General features: G+C 37.4%; 1 protein-coding gene across 1 annotated transcript; it reads left to right on the top strand.

Moving 5' to 3' along the window:
• Positions 1-7,177: 7,177 nt before the first annotated feature.
• LOC138903258 (secreted RxLR effector protein 78-like) lies at positions 7,178-7,534 on the top strand. The gene has a single exon (XM_070191196.1). The coding sequence runs from the start codon at positions 7,178-7,180 to the stop codon at positions 7,532-7,534; it is 357 nt and encodes a 118-aa protein (XP_070047297.1).
• Positions 7,535-16,686: the final 9,152 nt, after the last annotated feature.

The following is a 16,686-nucleotide window of genomic DNA, read 5'->3' as shown; positions in this document are numbered from 1 at the left end:
AAATGAGCTCCGAATTGAGTTTCGATTGAACAACTAGGTTCGTATTATTATTTGTGACTCATAGGAACAAGAATCGTCGAATTTCGAGTTTGTATGATGGAGTTAGAGCATATTTAGTGAAAACAATAACTATTAGTGCAAGCAAGTTCTGATGTGGATTTATAGTGACAAAAAATGGACTTTTAGTGACGGAAAATGAACTTTTAGTGACGGATGGGCAAAAACTTAAGGACCAAAAATGGTAATTTCCTTCATTTTGTTTTTGGTTTTTTGGCGCACAGTTCTTGGGCTATTTTGAGGATTTCATGACTTCGACTTGGATAAGTATCATATATCCAAAAGTGATTATATTTCATAAATCCATGGTTATATTCATCATTTATTTCGGATTTAAATGGAAGAAATCAAGATTTTTGCAAAACTTTTCAAGAACGAAAATTTTAGATTTTGAGGTCGAGTTGTTATCAGAATTTGATAAAATTGGTATGGGTGGATTCGTAATTTAATGGGTTGTCGGATTTTATGAGTTTCGTCGGATTCCGAGACGTAGCCCCCACAGGCGATTTTTGAGTTAAATTTTAGATTTTGTTTGAAAATTAGTATTTTCATATGGAATTAATTCCTATAATTAGTATTAACTGAATTGAATTAATTTGGATAGATTTGAGCTGTCTGGAGGTCAATTCAAGCAAGAAGGCAATTTTGGAATATCGGTCTAACTTCAAAAATATAAGTATCTTGCCTAACCTTGTGTGGGGAAATTTTTCCTAGGCATTGAGTCTTATGTGAAAATTGTGTGATTGGAAAACTATGTACGCGAGGTGACGAGTACGTACTTAGTTTATATGTGCAGACTATATCGGTTAAAATATTTGTAGACACCCTGATGTATTAAATTGTGAAAATTTAGTAAGTCCTTGATTTGTCATGCCTCATTCTTTGTTTGTTGAGTTTGTATTTATATGATAATTTGGTGTGATTGCGATTTGGAATTTTATGAAAATATCGTGTGTCTTTATGATTTGATATTTCCTGGAAATAATTATATTATGAATTTTTTCGTATGCAAATAATTTATTAAATAAGTTTAAATTGAGGTACTAATATATTTTTTAAAAATTTGGACTAAAGAAGGTGCTGTGTCATGCTGAGTTAATTTTCCTTCCTTGTTGTTGTTTTTGAGGTTTATATACGTTGTGTGGAGCCTTGAGCTATTTGCTATGAAATTAATTGATTTTGTTGCATCTTTGGAATTGGTTGTGGCCTATGGGCAATTTATAATATGAATTGTTATTTTGTGTTATCGTGGTAATATCCGTTTAAATTGTTGTGTGATTTAGGTTACTGTTATGCGATGGATAAGGGTGGCATTTCACTGTTGATATTATGTGGGTATAAGGGTGGCATTTCACTGTGGTTATGTGTATTGGAATATTATCTGGGGGAGCGATAAGGTTACTGTGTGTTGGCACGTGAGTTGTCTGTGCGGTTGTGATAGAGAAATTGGCACGAGGTGCTGTTAAATATGAAAGTGGACTGAGACCCGTATTTTTTGATTTTGAAATGAGGTATCACATGGTGACTTTTATTAGAAAGATATTTATTTGAAGAATTATATTTGAAAGAGATTTATTTGAAGAATTATATTTGAAAAAGATTTATTTGAAGAATTATATTTGAAAGAGATTTATTTGAAAAAATTATATTTGCAAAATATTTATTTGAAGGAGTATATTTGAAATGTATTTATTGGAAAGTATTATATCCTGAAGATTATTATTTGAGAAGTATATAAGAGAGAGATTTATGTTTGAAGGACTAGATTAATTGATTGTACTTGTATTTATTATTTGTTGAGCAATATTAATGGTGTTCTTGTTGCCCTGCTGTATATATCACTAGTTGATTATTGTTTCCATTATTGTTATTTATTTTCTATTATTTTTGTATACTATATTGCACATGTTATTAGACTAATGAGTGTCTCGACTGTACCTCGTCACTACTCCACTGAGGTTAGTCTTGATACTTACTCGGTACCGACTGTGGTGTAATCATACTACACTTCTGTATATTTTTGTGCAGAGCCAGGTATTGGAGATATCGGACTCGGACAGAGTTAAAGCGTAATCGCAAGGACTCAAGGTAGAGCTGCTTAGTCATCGCAGTCCCTTGGAGTCTTTTCATTTTATTGTACTGTTAATTATTAATCAAACAGTATTGAGTATTCGATCCTTGAGATCATTCCATGTATTCAGTTAGAGTTCGTGACTCAGTATTACCAGTTTTGGGAGGTTTTCATAATTGTTTCTGCTGTTGGTTTTTGGCACCTGTATTGAATTAAAAAAAAGGCTTGAAATGTAATTGTAATTGGCTTACCTAGTCTTAGAGACTAAGTGTCATCACGTCGCTTGTAGTGGGATTTTGGGTCGTGACTGATCGCCGCCTAAATTTGCATCAGCAAAACCTTTTAAGATAATATTGCTCATTTTTAAACAAAGTGTTGTACCTGAGGTGCCTTTGATATATCGCAATTTTCATTTTACACCATCCCAATGCTCCTTTCCTGGATCTGACATGTATCTACTGACAACTCCAAGTGCATGGGCTATGTTAGGTCTAGTGCAAATCATAGCATACATGAAACTTCCTAGTGTTAAAGCATATGGAACTTTGGACATGTACTCCCTTTCTTCATCTGTCTTAGGTGATTGGTCCTTCGACAGATTAAGATGGCTTTTGAGTGGAGTGCTTCTGGTCTTTGCATCATGAAGACTGAACCTGCTTAGTACCTTATGTATGTACTTTTCTTGAGAAAACTTTAAAGTTCTTTCAGACATGTTTCTGCTAATCCTCATCCCAAGCATTTGCTTAGTTAGTCCTTAGTCTTTCATTTCAAACTCCTCCGCCAATTGTTGCTTAACTCTATTGATCTCATTTATGCTAGATCCTGCAATTAACATATCATCAACGTACAAAAGTAAAATGATATAGGATTCACCAATTTTTTTAAAAATTAACAGCATTGGTCTATCTCACATCGTGTGAAACCATTGTTATGCATTAATCCACCAAATTTCTTGTACATTGTTGGGGAGCTTGTTTCAAACCATACAAACTCTTCTTCAACTTATACACAAGGTTTTCTTTACCAGAAACTTGAAAACCTTCTGGTTGCTTCATGTAGATATCTTCTTCAAGGTCACCATGCAAGAAAGCAATTTTAACATCTAGATGCTCCAAATGCAAATTTTCTACAGCTACGATACTTAGCACCAACCTGATAGTAGTTAATATGAGTACATGAGAGAAGATCTCGGTGTAGTCAATTCCTTCCTTCTGCTGAAAACATTTTACTGCTAATCGTGCTTTGTATCTCTTCTTACCATCATGCTCTTCCTTGACCCTGTACACCCACTTGTTATGAAATGCCTTCTTTCCTTTTGGTAACTCTGTAAGTATCCATATTTTATTCTTTTGAAGAAAATTCATCTCTTTTTTCATGGCTAGCTTCCACTTATCAGAGTTTATCACCTTGCATTGCTTCAAAAAAATGCTCTAGTTCTCCAGCATCAGTCAGAAGTAAATAGTGGAGAGAGAGAGAGAGAGAGAGAGAGAGAGAGAGAAAAAGAAAGAGAGAAAGAGAAAGTTAACCTATCTGGAGCATTCGTGACTCTTTTAGATCTCCTTATTGTAGGTTCAAGAGTAGCTGATCCCGAATTTGATTCAAGTCCTGACTCTAGATTTGATTCTAAATCTAATTCTATCTCTGGTTTCGGTTCTGGTTCTTATCCAGATTCGGCTTCTGGTTCTTCATCTTTAATTTCAGAATCAGTTGTAATCCCTCTAGCCACTTCATTTTCTGAGATTTCTTCTAACTCAACTTTTTCAGATGTCTGTTTGCTGGTGCTGGTTGGTTCTACTTCAAGCTTGTCCTTATGCATCACATTTTCATTAAATGTGACATTCCCGTGTCTTAGGATCTTTCTATTCTAATTATCTCAAAATCGATAACCAAAATTATCATCACCATAGACAATAAAGAAACATTTCTTGGCCTTAGGATCAAGCTTATCTCTATCATTAGAGTTTACATGCACATAAGCAACACAACCAAAAAATTTCAGATGTGAGAGAATTACCTCCTTTCCTGTCCATACCTCCTCACGAATTTCAAAATTCAGCGGTACAGAGAGTCCCTTATTTATGAGGTAAGCTGCTGTGTTAACAGCCTCAGCCCAAAAATATTTCGGCAATCCAGAATGTATTCTCATACTTCTGGCTCGTTCATTCAGGGTTTTGTTCATCCTCTCAGCAATGATCGACTGTTGCTATATTATCTCTGGTGCCACAATATTGTATCACGACCATGATCGACCGTTGCTATATTATCTCTTTGTATTTCAGTTACACACAGTGTTCCCTTCTTGAAGTCTCGTGCATATATCAGAACTTGCTTTTCTCTCTTCTCTAGTTACGTACAGAACGCCCCCCTCGTCTTTTTTAATTCGCCTAAACCAGCGCTGCCGTCGACGGCCACCAGGCAATCGCTCCACTCTCTTCTATTTTCTCTTTTATCTCTCTGTATCCTCTCTTCCCCCATCGCCTCTTTTCTCTCCCTCGTCTCTTTATTTACCCTCTTTAAGTTTTTAAACCCTTGACAAGGGTAGTCCGGCACTGCCGACGACTCTTTTTCGGCGTCCTTTTCTCTTTTCCCCTCCCTCCCGTCTCTTTCTTATTTCCTGTTTACAATCTATGCAGCCACAAGTAACCACTTATTAGGTCACCGTCGGCGACCCCAGAACCGGTGACACCTCCAAGTAAATTTTCGGCGACCACTACCCATGATTTTCCCGCGGAATCAACCACCTAACTTCCGGCTAGCTCTCCGATTTCCAGGTTCTATCTCTCCATTTTTAGTTGCAGTTGTTTAGTCGGTTTGTTCTCTGTTACATCTGTCTATTTCTGTATTGGTAGTGCTGTGTATTAAATTCAACCTTTCTTGTTACATCTATCTCTTTGGGTAGATTGACTGCGCTAGCATGTGTTTGAGTTTGTGTTCTTGTTTTTGTACTTGTTCTTGACACCTTTAACTCGTTAAGTTTTCATATTTCTTAGAATATTTTCTTTATTGGTAGTGCCTTGTATTGAATTCAACCTTACTTGTTACATCTGTCTCTTTAGGTAGATTAATTGTGATAATACTTGTTTGAGTTTTTGTACTTGTTCTTGACACTTTTAACTTGTTAAGTTCTCATATTCTTAGCATATTTTCCTCTGTTATAGCGCTCTTTTGATTGAGTGGTAGTAATTAAGTAGTACCCTTAGTTTATAGTGGCTGTGGTTTTCGATGAGAGAGTAAAGTCATATCATCGGGTGGGGCGGGAGGTGGGGGAAAGGGTGGGAAGGGGGACAATGAAGCTTCTAGGTTGAGAGTTGGATCCTAGAACATAGGGACGTTGATGGGTAAGACTATAGAGTTGGGTAGGATTCTTCGGAGAAGGAGGATCAACATAGCGTTTGTCCAGGAGACCGTGTGGAAAGGTACGAATGCACGTGATGTTAACAGGTATAAACTGTGGTACGGATCTAGTGGTCGAGGTTAGGAGGGTAACTGATAGGGTAATGGCTATTAAGCTTGTGGTTGGGGGGCTTACTTTAAGTGTGATTACTGCTTATGCTCCTCAATTAGGCTTGGGCGAGGAGGTAAAGAGGTAATTCTGGGAGGACTTGGACGAGGTGGTATGTAGTATTCCATGCACAGAGAAGATTTTCATTGGAGGGGATTTTAATGGCCATATCGGGGCTAATGATGGGGGTTATGACGATGTGCATGGAGGGTTCGTATTTGGAGATAGGAACGAGGTAGGTATTTCGCTATTGGATTTCGCTAGAGATTTTGATTTGGTGGTAGCTAAATCGAGTTTCCCAAAGAGGGAGGAGCACATGGTCACTTTTCGGAGTACGATGGCCAGGACTCAGATAAAATATCTTCTCTGTAGGAAATATGATAGAGGTCTTTGCACGGATTGCAAGGTCATCCCGAGTGAGTGTCTCACGGCCCAACATAGGCTCCTGGTAATGGATCTGGGGATCAAGAGGAATAGAAAGAAGAAAGCAGTGTGCAGTCAACCTAGAGTAAAGTGGAGAAACTTGACTAAGGACAAAGCCCAGGAGTTGGGGGAGAGGTTGCTAGCGATGGAGGCCTGGAAGAGTAGCGGGGACGCGACTGCGATGTGGGCCATGAGAGCAAACTACATTAGGGAAGCTGCGAGAGAGGTTAAAGGGGTTACAAAGGGATACCCTAGTAGACGTATATGAGACTGGTGGTGGAATGCGGAGGTCCAAGGTAAAGTTGAAGTCAAGAAATCGGTTTATTTGAAACTAGTAGAGAGCACAAACGAGGAGGAAAAGAGGACGAATAGCGAATGTTATAAGAAGGCAAAGAAAGAGACGGAGTTAGCATTTACGGCGGCTAAGACTGCTGCCTTTGGACGCATGTATGCGGAACTTGGGAAAAAATACGGGGACAAGATGTTATACATGTTAGCCAATGTGAGGGAGAGGAAGGCTCGTGACTTGGACCAAGTGAAGTGCATCAAAGACGAGGACGGCAAGTATTGATGGAAGACGTTCATATTAGACGAAGATGGCATACATACTTCCATAGATTGTTGAACTAGGAGGGAAACAAAAGCATAGTGCTGGGTGAGTTGGAGGTCTCCGAGAGTCTTAGTGATTTTGGTTATTGTAGGCGTATTAAGGTCGAAGAGGTTATGGGAGCGATGTGTAAGATGAGAAGGGGAAGACCGACTGGCCAGACGAGATCCCAGTAGAATTCTAGAAGATTGCGGTCCGTGCAGGCGTGGAGTGGCTTACTAGGTTATTTAATGTTATCTTTAAGACGAATTAGATGCCCGAAGAATGGAGGTGGAGTACGATGATTCCCTTGTACAAGAACAAGGATGATATCCGAAACTACAATAACTATAGGGGTATCAAGCTGCTGAGTCATACTATGAAAATTTGGGAGAGGGTGGTGGAATTCAGGGTGAGGAAGAGTGTGTCTATTTCCGAGAATTAGTTTGGATTCATGTAGGGGCGATCGACTACATAAGCCATTCATCTGGTGAGGAGATTAGTAGAGCAGTATAGGGAGAGAAAGAAGGACCTACATATGGTGTTTATAGACCTAGAAAAGGTGTACGATAAAGTCCTGAGGGACGTTTTGTGGAGATGTTTGGAGGCTAGCAGCGTTCCGGTAGCATACACTAGGGTAATCAAGGACATGTATGATGGTGCTAAGATTCAGGAGAGGATAATGGGAGATGACTCAGATCACTTCCTAGTAGTGATGGGGTTGCATCAGGGATCAGATCTTAGCCCGTTATTATATGATTTGGCGATGGATGTGCTGACGCGGCACATTCAAGGGGAGGTGCCATGGTGCATATTATTTGCCGATGACATAGTGCTGATTGATGAGATGGGAAACGGGGTTGACCTGAGGCTGGAGGTTGGAGACAGACCCTAGAGTCAAAAGATTTCAAGTTGAGCAGGACCAAAATGGAATACTTAGAGTGTAAGTTCAGTGACGAGACTCATGAAGCGGACGTTGATGTGAAGCTTGATACCTAAGTCATCCCGAGGAGGGGTAGTTTCAAGTATCTCGGGTCTATAATCCAAGGTAATGGGGAGATTGATGATGATGTCTCCCACCATATCGGTGCAGTGTGGATGAAATAAAGGCTCGTATCCGATGTTTTGTGTGATAAGAAGGTGCCACCAAGACTAAAAGGTAAGTTCTACAGAGTGCTGGTTAGACCTATTATGTTGTATGGGACTGAGTGTTAGCCAGTCAGGAACTTCCATGTTCAGAGGATGAAAGTAGTAGAAATGAGGATGATGAGGTGGATGTGTGGGTATACCAGGAGAGATAAGATTAGGAACGAAGCTATTCGGGATAAAGTGAGAGTGGCCCCCGTGAAGGACAAGATACGGGAATTGAGGCTGAGATGGTTCGGGCACGTGCATAGAAGGAGTACGGATGCTCCTGTTAGGAGGTGTGAGAGGTTGGCCGTGGCGGGGCTGAGAAGGGGAGAGGTAGGCCGAGGAAGTATTGGGGAGAGGTGATTAGGCAGGACATGGTGCCACTTCAGCTCACCGAGGACATGACCCAGGATAGAAGGGTGTGGAGGTCGAAGATTAGGGTAGTAGTCTAATAGGTAGTCGAGAGTTCCCCGTTCTTTTTAGTAGTATTAGTAGCTCTCTTATTTTTTTCGTATTCCTTGACATATAGTATTTGCTTATTGTTTCGTTCGCTCCGTGTATTGTATTTTCTAGTTTGTTAATATTTGATGTTACTTTTTCTTTTACTTGTTGTTTTGTTGTAGTTATTGTTGTTGTTTTTGTTATTGTTATTGTAGTTTTCTTTTTCCCCTTTTCCTTATCGTCCCTTGTCCCCCGATTCTTTCTTTCTTCTTACTCTTTCTTCTTCGTCTTCTTTCTTTCTCTCTTTTTTCACCTTTTCTTGAGCCGAGGGTATATCGAAAATAGTCTCTCTACCTCGCCAGGTAGGGGTAAGGTTTACACACACACTACCCTTCCCATACCCTACTTGTGGGATTATACTGGGTATGTTGTTGTTATTGTTTGTATTTTCCACAATCCTTTATCGAATGTCGTTGTGTATCCTTCCCTGTCAATCTAACCCATAGATATCAGATTTTTCTTGAGGCCAGGAACATGTCGGACATTTTGCAATTTCCATAGCATGCCTTGTGAAGTCTTTATATGAACTTCACCTTTCCCGACAATATCTAAAGGTTCGCCGTCTGCTAGATAAACCTTCCCGAATTTTTCAGGAATATAATTATGCAATAATTCTTTGCATGAGGTAGAGTGAAATGATGCACCTGATTCCAGAATTCAAGATTCGACTGGGCTGTCTACACAACAAATTAGTGCATCACCGACTTGTTCAGCAATTACATTTTCTGAATTTTCATCCTTCTTCTTCTTTGGTTCTCTACACTAACTACTGTTGTGGCCTTTTTTATCGCAATTCCAACAAGTAATGTCTTTGTGATTTTGTGATTGCCCTCTTCTCCTTGACTTTGATCTGCCACGACCATGACTCTGTCCTCTTTGGCTGCTTCTCCCTATGCTTTCAGTATTAAAAGCAGATCCTGGGGAATCACTTGATTCTCTCCGGCGAATATCTTCGTTTAGAACCAAATCTCTAATATCATCCAATTTGAATTTGGTACTTCTCGAAGAACTGCTAATTGCAGTTACTGTTGCAGACCAACTCAATGGTAGAAATGATAATAGAATCAATGCCCTAACTTTATCATCAAATGTTATATTAACATAACTCAACTGAGTTAATATTACATTAAACTCATTGATATGTTCCGTGACAGATCCACCTTTTGTCATCTTTAAGTTGAACAATCGACGCATAAAATAGACTTTATTTGAAGCACATGGTTTCTCGTACATATTTAATAATGCCTTCATCAAGCCTGTAGTGGTCGCCTGTAGTGGTCTTCTCGTAAATGATGTTAAACACCACATTTCGTGTTAGCGTCAAACGAATCACTCCAAGAGCTTGGCGATCTAATAGATCCCAATCTGATTTGGCCATATTCTCTGGTTTTACCCCGGTCAGAGGAAAGTATAATTTTTTTCTGATACAAATAGTCCTTTATTTGTATTTTTCAAAATCCAAAAATCTTAGCCATTGAACTTGTCAATCTTCACTTTTCCTTCTTCCGACGTCATTTTGCACACACAAAAAAATATATGTGAAGAGTGCCTTACTATTTGTGAATATTATTTACTATTTATGAATAGTACTTCACTATTTATGAAATGTACTTTAATATTGTGAATAGTAACTAATAGTCTTGCATTATCCATGTGAATAGTAAATTGCACCAACACTATATTGCTTTCTACCATAATTATGTTGTTTGTACTCTAATACCAGTTATTGGGAAGTGTGTCAGGCTAATAGAAGGGAAAAAATATTTAAGAGAGAAAAGTAATAAATTGCATAAGACAAGACAAGATTTACGTGGTTCGGTAATTTTTGCTACTCCACGGTCACACAAACAATAGCTCTTAATTGATATTGAGAGAGAGAATAATGATGTGAGGATGGTTTACAATTGAGGAAAGAGATGCCTATTTATAGGCAAATATCAAAATATGAACATTGCTTCTTTTCTTGCATGCGCCGATATCAATTCACACATTTTTTTCTTTCCTCACACTGTGGATTTTGTTACTGCTGACTTTTGGTGCATCATACATTTTCTTCTTTGCCTTCTTTTTCTTTCTTTCACTATTCATTTTACAATTGGGTTTGTTCCTTTCATGGTAGTGTATCCGTATGTGTTTTACCTCACAGAACAATTTCATTTTTATTCTTGGAAATTGAGCCACATGTTATATGATGATAGTTCATATGTCAGACCCCACGGTGTAACAAGTTAATAATTTAAGCGCAACGGACATAGAATTGATTACTATAGTTTTGGACAGAAAAGAGCCTAAGGGCAATATACCTAGGAGTCAGAAACGTACCAAAGATGTGCTTTTCATACAACTCATGCATATGACTAAGAAGATATGATGTACGAAATGAGAACCAAGAGCAACCGATATTGAATTTCAGGGAATGATTTTAAGCTGTTTAGATTTATTCAAATTTGAACTAGAAAGTACCACGCTAGTAAGTTACTATAAGAAGCAGTTATTATTGTGAGATAAAAGATATGACAGTTCCCCTATAAGTTATGTGACTAAGTGTTTACCCCGGATGTTTATAGTCTGATATGATTTTGAAGTAAATAGAAAGTTTGAGGTTAGATATTCCAGTTTCGTTTAAGATATATGAAATTTCCCTAAGTGTGATCTATGTACATAGTTATAAAAAAAAGATAGTATGCGATCGTAGAATAGGGTCGGATGGTGAAGGAAGTTAGGAATAACTTCATGCTTCACTTTAGTTATTCAAAGCAGAACAAGAAATCATGATACTAGCAGTTGGTTAGTAAAAGAATAGTAAGTAAATTTTGAGTAAATACAGTGAATTAGCAATTTCAGCAGAGCTAATAGAGGTACGGTTTGATTTACTTAGCCAGGTTAACACTAATGAGTGAGTTACATTTTGAAACACCGAACGCGTGTTAGAACCCAAAGATTTTAAGTTAAACCCGAAGTACAGTGACTGTGGAGGAAAAATTCAGCTAGGCAGTAAGAGAGCAAACTATAGAAGAATAACCTTTAAGAGTTATCGAAAATGGGTTTCCCCAAGATTGACTGCGAACAGAGTTAAACCATTAAGATTGTGTATGATTGTTGTGAACACATTAGCTTTCCGTTTATGTAAGTAATTTAGTTTTTTCTAGCAAGAAAGATTACTCAGAAGTTACTCAGAAGATGAGTCATAATTGACATAAAGTGCAAAGAATTGCAGAAGACAAGGTACGTTGTTCTTATCCCAACAAAAGAGAAGGAATCTGCAAGTACAAGACCTTAACCTTTGTTATAAGGAGGAGATGTGAAAATCATCAGTAAGTCTAGTTGGAGATTTGAAACCTGCATAGTTAACATGGGATATAAAAACTATAAAATCATGCCTAATTATGCATTGCGAAGGTAGTGCCATTGTACGAGACTCTAATCTTAAGAGTACCGTTCAAAGACTTAGCTCGCAACAATACTATAAGTGTTTTCAGGAAGTACCTTAAAAAGATAATCAGGTATGGGAAGTATAGCTTATGATTGAGACAGACAAGAGAACTATAGTGGAAGAAGTTAATCCCTTAGACAAGCTAGGATTTCGACTTTCAGTCTCCGAAGATGGTGGAGTTGTTGTCCAGAACATGACTTGTTCCTCCTTAGTAGCCAAAGTGAAGGAGAAACAGTTTGATGATCCCTACTTGTTACAACTGAAAGAGGAGATTCACAAGTATAAGACGATGGATTTTGAACAAGGGGGAGATAATGGTACTTTGAGGTACCAAGATGGATTCTGTATTCCAGACATAGATGGACTTAGAGAGAGAGGATCATGTTAGAAGCCCATAATTCCAAGTATTCTATCCACCCAGGTTCCTCAAAGATGTATCATGGCCTCAAGGAGATGTATTGGTAGAAGGACATAAAAAATAACATCGCAAACTTTGTGGCCAAGTGTCTGAATTATCAGCAAGTAAAAGTCGAGAAGCAGAAAACCTAGTGTTTTACCATAGAATATACATATCTTGAGTGTATATGGTAAATATGGACTTTATAACACGAATATCCCGCTTATTTTGAAAGCATGGTTTGATTGGGTGATTGTAGATCGACTTACCAAGTCAGAGCACTTCTTGTCAGTAAAGACCATAGATTCAACAGAAGAGTATGCCCATTTGTACATTCAGGATATTGCACGGGACTCCGTTGTCCATCACTTTGGATTGTCGTGCTCAGTTTACAACGAACTTTTAGAAGACCTTTCAGAAAGGATTAGGCACAAGAGTAAACCTCAGCATAGTTTTTCATCCTCAAACAGATGGCCAGGTAGAGCGCACTATTCAGACATTTGAGGATATGCCCTTGATTTTAAAGGTAATTGGGATGATCACATACCTCTTATTGAGTTTGCCTATAATAACAGCTGCCATTCTAGTATCAAGATGGAACCGTACGAAGCTCTGTATGGGCGAAGGTGTAGATCGCCAATTGGTTGGTTTGAAGTTGGTGAAGCAGAGTTGTTGGGACCCGATTTGGTCTATCAGGCCATGGAGAAAGTCAAGTTGATTCAAGAGAATTTAAAGACGGCTCAGAGTCGCCAAAAGTCATATTTGGATGTGCGTTGTAGAGACCTAGAGTTTCAGGTTGATAATTGGGTATTTCTGAAAGTTTCGCTTATGAAAGGTGTTATAAGATTTGGGAAGAAAGGAAAGCTCAGTCCCAGATACATCGGGCCGTATAGGATCCTACGATGGATCGGGCAAGTATCTTATGAGTTAGAGTTGCCACCAGAATTGGCGGTTGTACACCCAGTACTTATCGTGTCATGTTATAACATTCAAGCTTCCAGTATTCAGATCTCGTGTCACAATATTTATGTTTCCAGCATTCAGAACTCATGTTATAACACTCATATCAATCCAGTACTCAGATACTCATGTCAGTCCATTACTGAGATATTCATGCCATCTTAGTACTCAGATATTGAAGTCAGTTTAGTGCTTAGATATCATGACAGTTCGGTACTCAAATATCCGTGCCAGTTCAGTATTCATATATCCATGTTAGTTCAGTATCCATGTATCCATGACAGACCAGTATTCACGGATATATTTCATGTTATATGTATTATGATGCCCTGTGAGGCTTGTGTTATGCTCTGGTAGCTAGCGGGTGTTTTGGAGAAACGTTGAAGGTGACTAACATTTTCATTTAGACCTTATATATAATCTTCACGTCTTTCAGTATTAGTCAGTTCAGTAGTCATTCAATTCAGTATCTCAGTAATAATGTATTCATTCAATTTAGTATGCATATGTTCATGAAAGTTCAATGTTCACGTGTTTCCATCAGTCCCGCTTAGGGTCCAGAGTCTTCCGTAGTTACAGCCAAGACAATTATTTGAGGACGAATGATCCCAAGGGGGAGATAATATAACACTTCATAAATTCGGATTAGGCGTGGTAGTGTTAATGTGATATTTTAGGCATGTGAAGTCCTATCGAGATGAGTATGGGTGAAAATAGTTGCTTTGGAATCAAGATGGAGAGTAAGGTGCATAAGCTTCGATAAAATCGACTAAATTTATGGAAGGTCTGTCTTCCAGTTATGTGACAATCTGTTAAGAATTTGAGAAAACTAAAACATTAAAGTTGTAGGCCTTTGAAATACCTTTCCATTGATATATTGTGTATCCCGAGGAGATATCTGTTCAAGAAGTTATGTGCATTTTACTAGACAATGTGCAGTCTGCGCGCTCGATTGCGCGCCCAGATGTCCCGTGCGTGGCAGCGCACTTGTGGCAGTACCACTGCCCTTGCTGCGCGTTCAGGTGCGCGGTTGGGCCTTCAGCTACATGGACGCGCACTCAGAGGGTCGTTTCAAAAGCCCTACATCATACCCAACACCCTAAAACACGAAATTTGCTTTAAAAAGGGAAGCTCTCAAAAACCTAACTTCCTCCAAGATCCCTTTATCATCCAAGGTAAGTTCTAATGATGATTCTAAGTTAATTTCAATTCTCCAACACCTTATTAATATGGGTAAACCCTTCAAATCATTAGATATTCGATTGGACATAGCATGTTATCGTTAACCCTATAAATCTTCATAACTTCTTTATTTATTTTTTTCTTATATAGTGTGATCTTAGAAGTAACTATATTCTAAAAAGAGGTTCAAATTTTAAAATCTAGATAAATAAGGTGACTTTTAAATGAAGTTAAATATTTATAGAATCAGAAATTCTAGAAATATTTAACTTTAATAATTAATAGTGTGAACACTGGTAAGAGGTTGTTTGGTAGTTCAAGTATTACTTAGAGTCCAAAGATGATCGGTGGTTTAAATGAGAAATTAAAATTAGACACTAATAATATTTAGTTACTCCCATTTGGAAAGTAATCGTAAATCCATTATCTATAATATTCATTTGAAGACCAGTCTGATTAAATTCCTAGAGTTGTCACGATGATTGTATGTTGACATAATTTAAACTCATGACATAAAGCATAAGAATTAATGTTCTTACCATACTTTCATTTGTATCATTTTCTTTTTCTTAGAATCTTTTGGTTACAACAATAATATGCATATCTTTGTTATCAAAATGACATGCAAAAATCTCTTTCATTTAAAAAGTGGTCCCGCTCAAAGAATTAGTAAGTCATTAACACTAATGAGTAATATAAATATCCTAAGTCTTGTTTCGTCAAAATCAAGTTTTTTGATCAAAATCTCCGTTACTGAAGAAGATTTAGTGATCACACAAAGGTTGAAAGATTATTAGATCAACTTTATTTTTCTTTCAACTTTAACTCTTAATCAATGGCATATGGGAGTCAAGGTCCTAAGCCAAAGTACGGACTTAAAGAGTAAGTTTCCATTTTTCTTTATAGTTCTTCTTTCATTTTCCTTCATTTGTGCTATTTATCCTAAATTTTATTGGGCTCACAATCTTTTTTCTTTTTTTGTTTTCTTAATTAGCTATAGGAGAGACAATGGTACACTTCGTCTTCATAATGCACAAATCTTCTATCAAAATGAGCTACTACGTGAAAGGCTCAATCTTGTAGTTTGCCCTCATTGTAGTCCCAAGTTATATGAAGAAATCATAGAGAAAAAAAATTTCACTAGCAAAAATGCGCAAGGAGATTGCCGAAATGGAGAAATGGGTAAATTTTTATTAGAATATTTTTCTACATTGAATTTTAGTGATTATAATAAATTAAAATTGTATGTTATATAGCTATAATTGATTTTCAAGTCTCTTTTTGCGATCGAGGTCTGGTCAGATATCATCAATTATCATTTGAAGAAAAACAACGCTAAAGAAAATGTTTTCCCCTAGAATCTTTTTGGGAATACATGTCATATGCTCATAGTTTTATGGAGAAGGAAAATATTATATTTTATTGCAATAATTCTAAAGTATAATGATTGTAACTCCGTGAAGAATAAGTTATTATACTTTTATGAGTTACTCAATTATAGAAAAAAAAATTATGATGACTTGGTACTATGGTTATTATTATTATTGTCTGCCCTCTTATCTCTTGTTAATCTAATTATTTGCTTTCATAATGGTATTTATGTTTGCTATTGTTGCCTTTTCTAAAGTTTGATTGGTTCGACGAAAAGAAGCATTTGTTCTGTTATCCCCAGTATATATATATAGCTTAAACATAACTCAAAATTATTATTTTTGAAATGATAGTATTCCGGCTGGTTTAAACGTACGTCGGTACTCATCCATTTAATATATGATCCTTCTTACCCGTACACATGCGGGCAATGTTGTTTAGGCACATAAAATATATTCAATTAATAATGCCTTTGCTAGAATTCAAACTTTGCTTTTACAAGTTAGACCTCCAACTCTTGGTGACCAAAGAGAGGGGCTATTCTTCTTCCATGGAGACAAAAATCATTTGTTTTACTCACTGAACTCTTCGTTCGGGGGCCTTTATCAACATGATACGACAACCTTAATCTTTGTCGGGTCACATTACTTGACTTAAAAAAGGTGGACCCGGGTTTCGCTAGTCTCACTCGCTTGCTTGCTGGAAAAATTGGGATTGGATTGATAGAGCACATGTCATTTGCTCTGTTTACCCTCAAAATCGGATAACAATTAAATTTGTTAGTGGTTTAAAGGATATGCAGATTAACTTGATACTGAACGATAAATTAGATTGCAATTGAAATAAATAATGATAAATTAACTGCAGACCACACGGATTGGGTAATTTCGGCCTAGGAAAGCTAACCACCCTTGAGTCGAATGTACTTTGATTGACACCAAGATAACAAAGAATTTAGAGGATAACGGTAATGTATTGCTTATGAGTGTATGTTACAATATCTTTCATGAATTGTGAGACCCCCTTTATATATTAGGGGAACCTACTTTTAAGGTATTATTCTATTATTCCA

Source organism: Nicotiana tomentosiformis, chromosome 12 (assembly GCF_000390325.3).
Source record: "Nicotiana tomentosiformis chromosome 12, ASM39032v3, whole genome shotgun sequence".
NCBI classification, from domain to species: Eukaryota; Viridiplantae; Streptophyta; class Magnoliopsida; order Solanales; family Solanaceae; genus Nicotiana; species Nicotiana tomentosiformis.
Note: the sequence above shows the minus strand (reverse complement) of the source record. Positions and strands in the feature narration are given on the sequence as shown.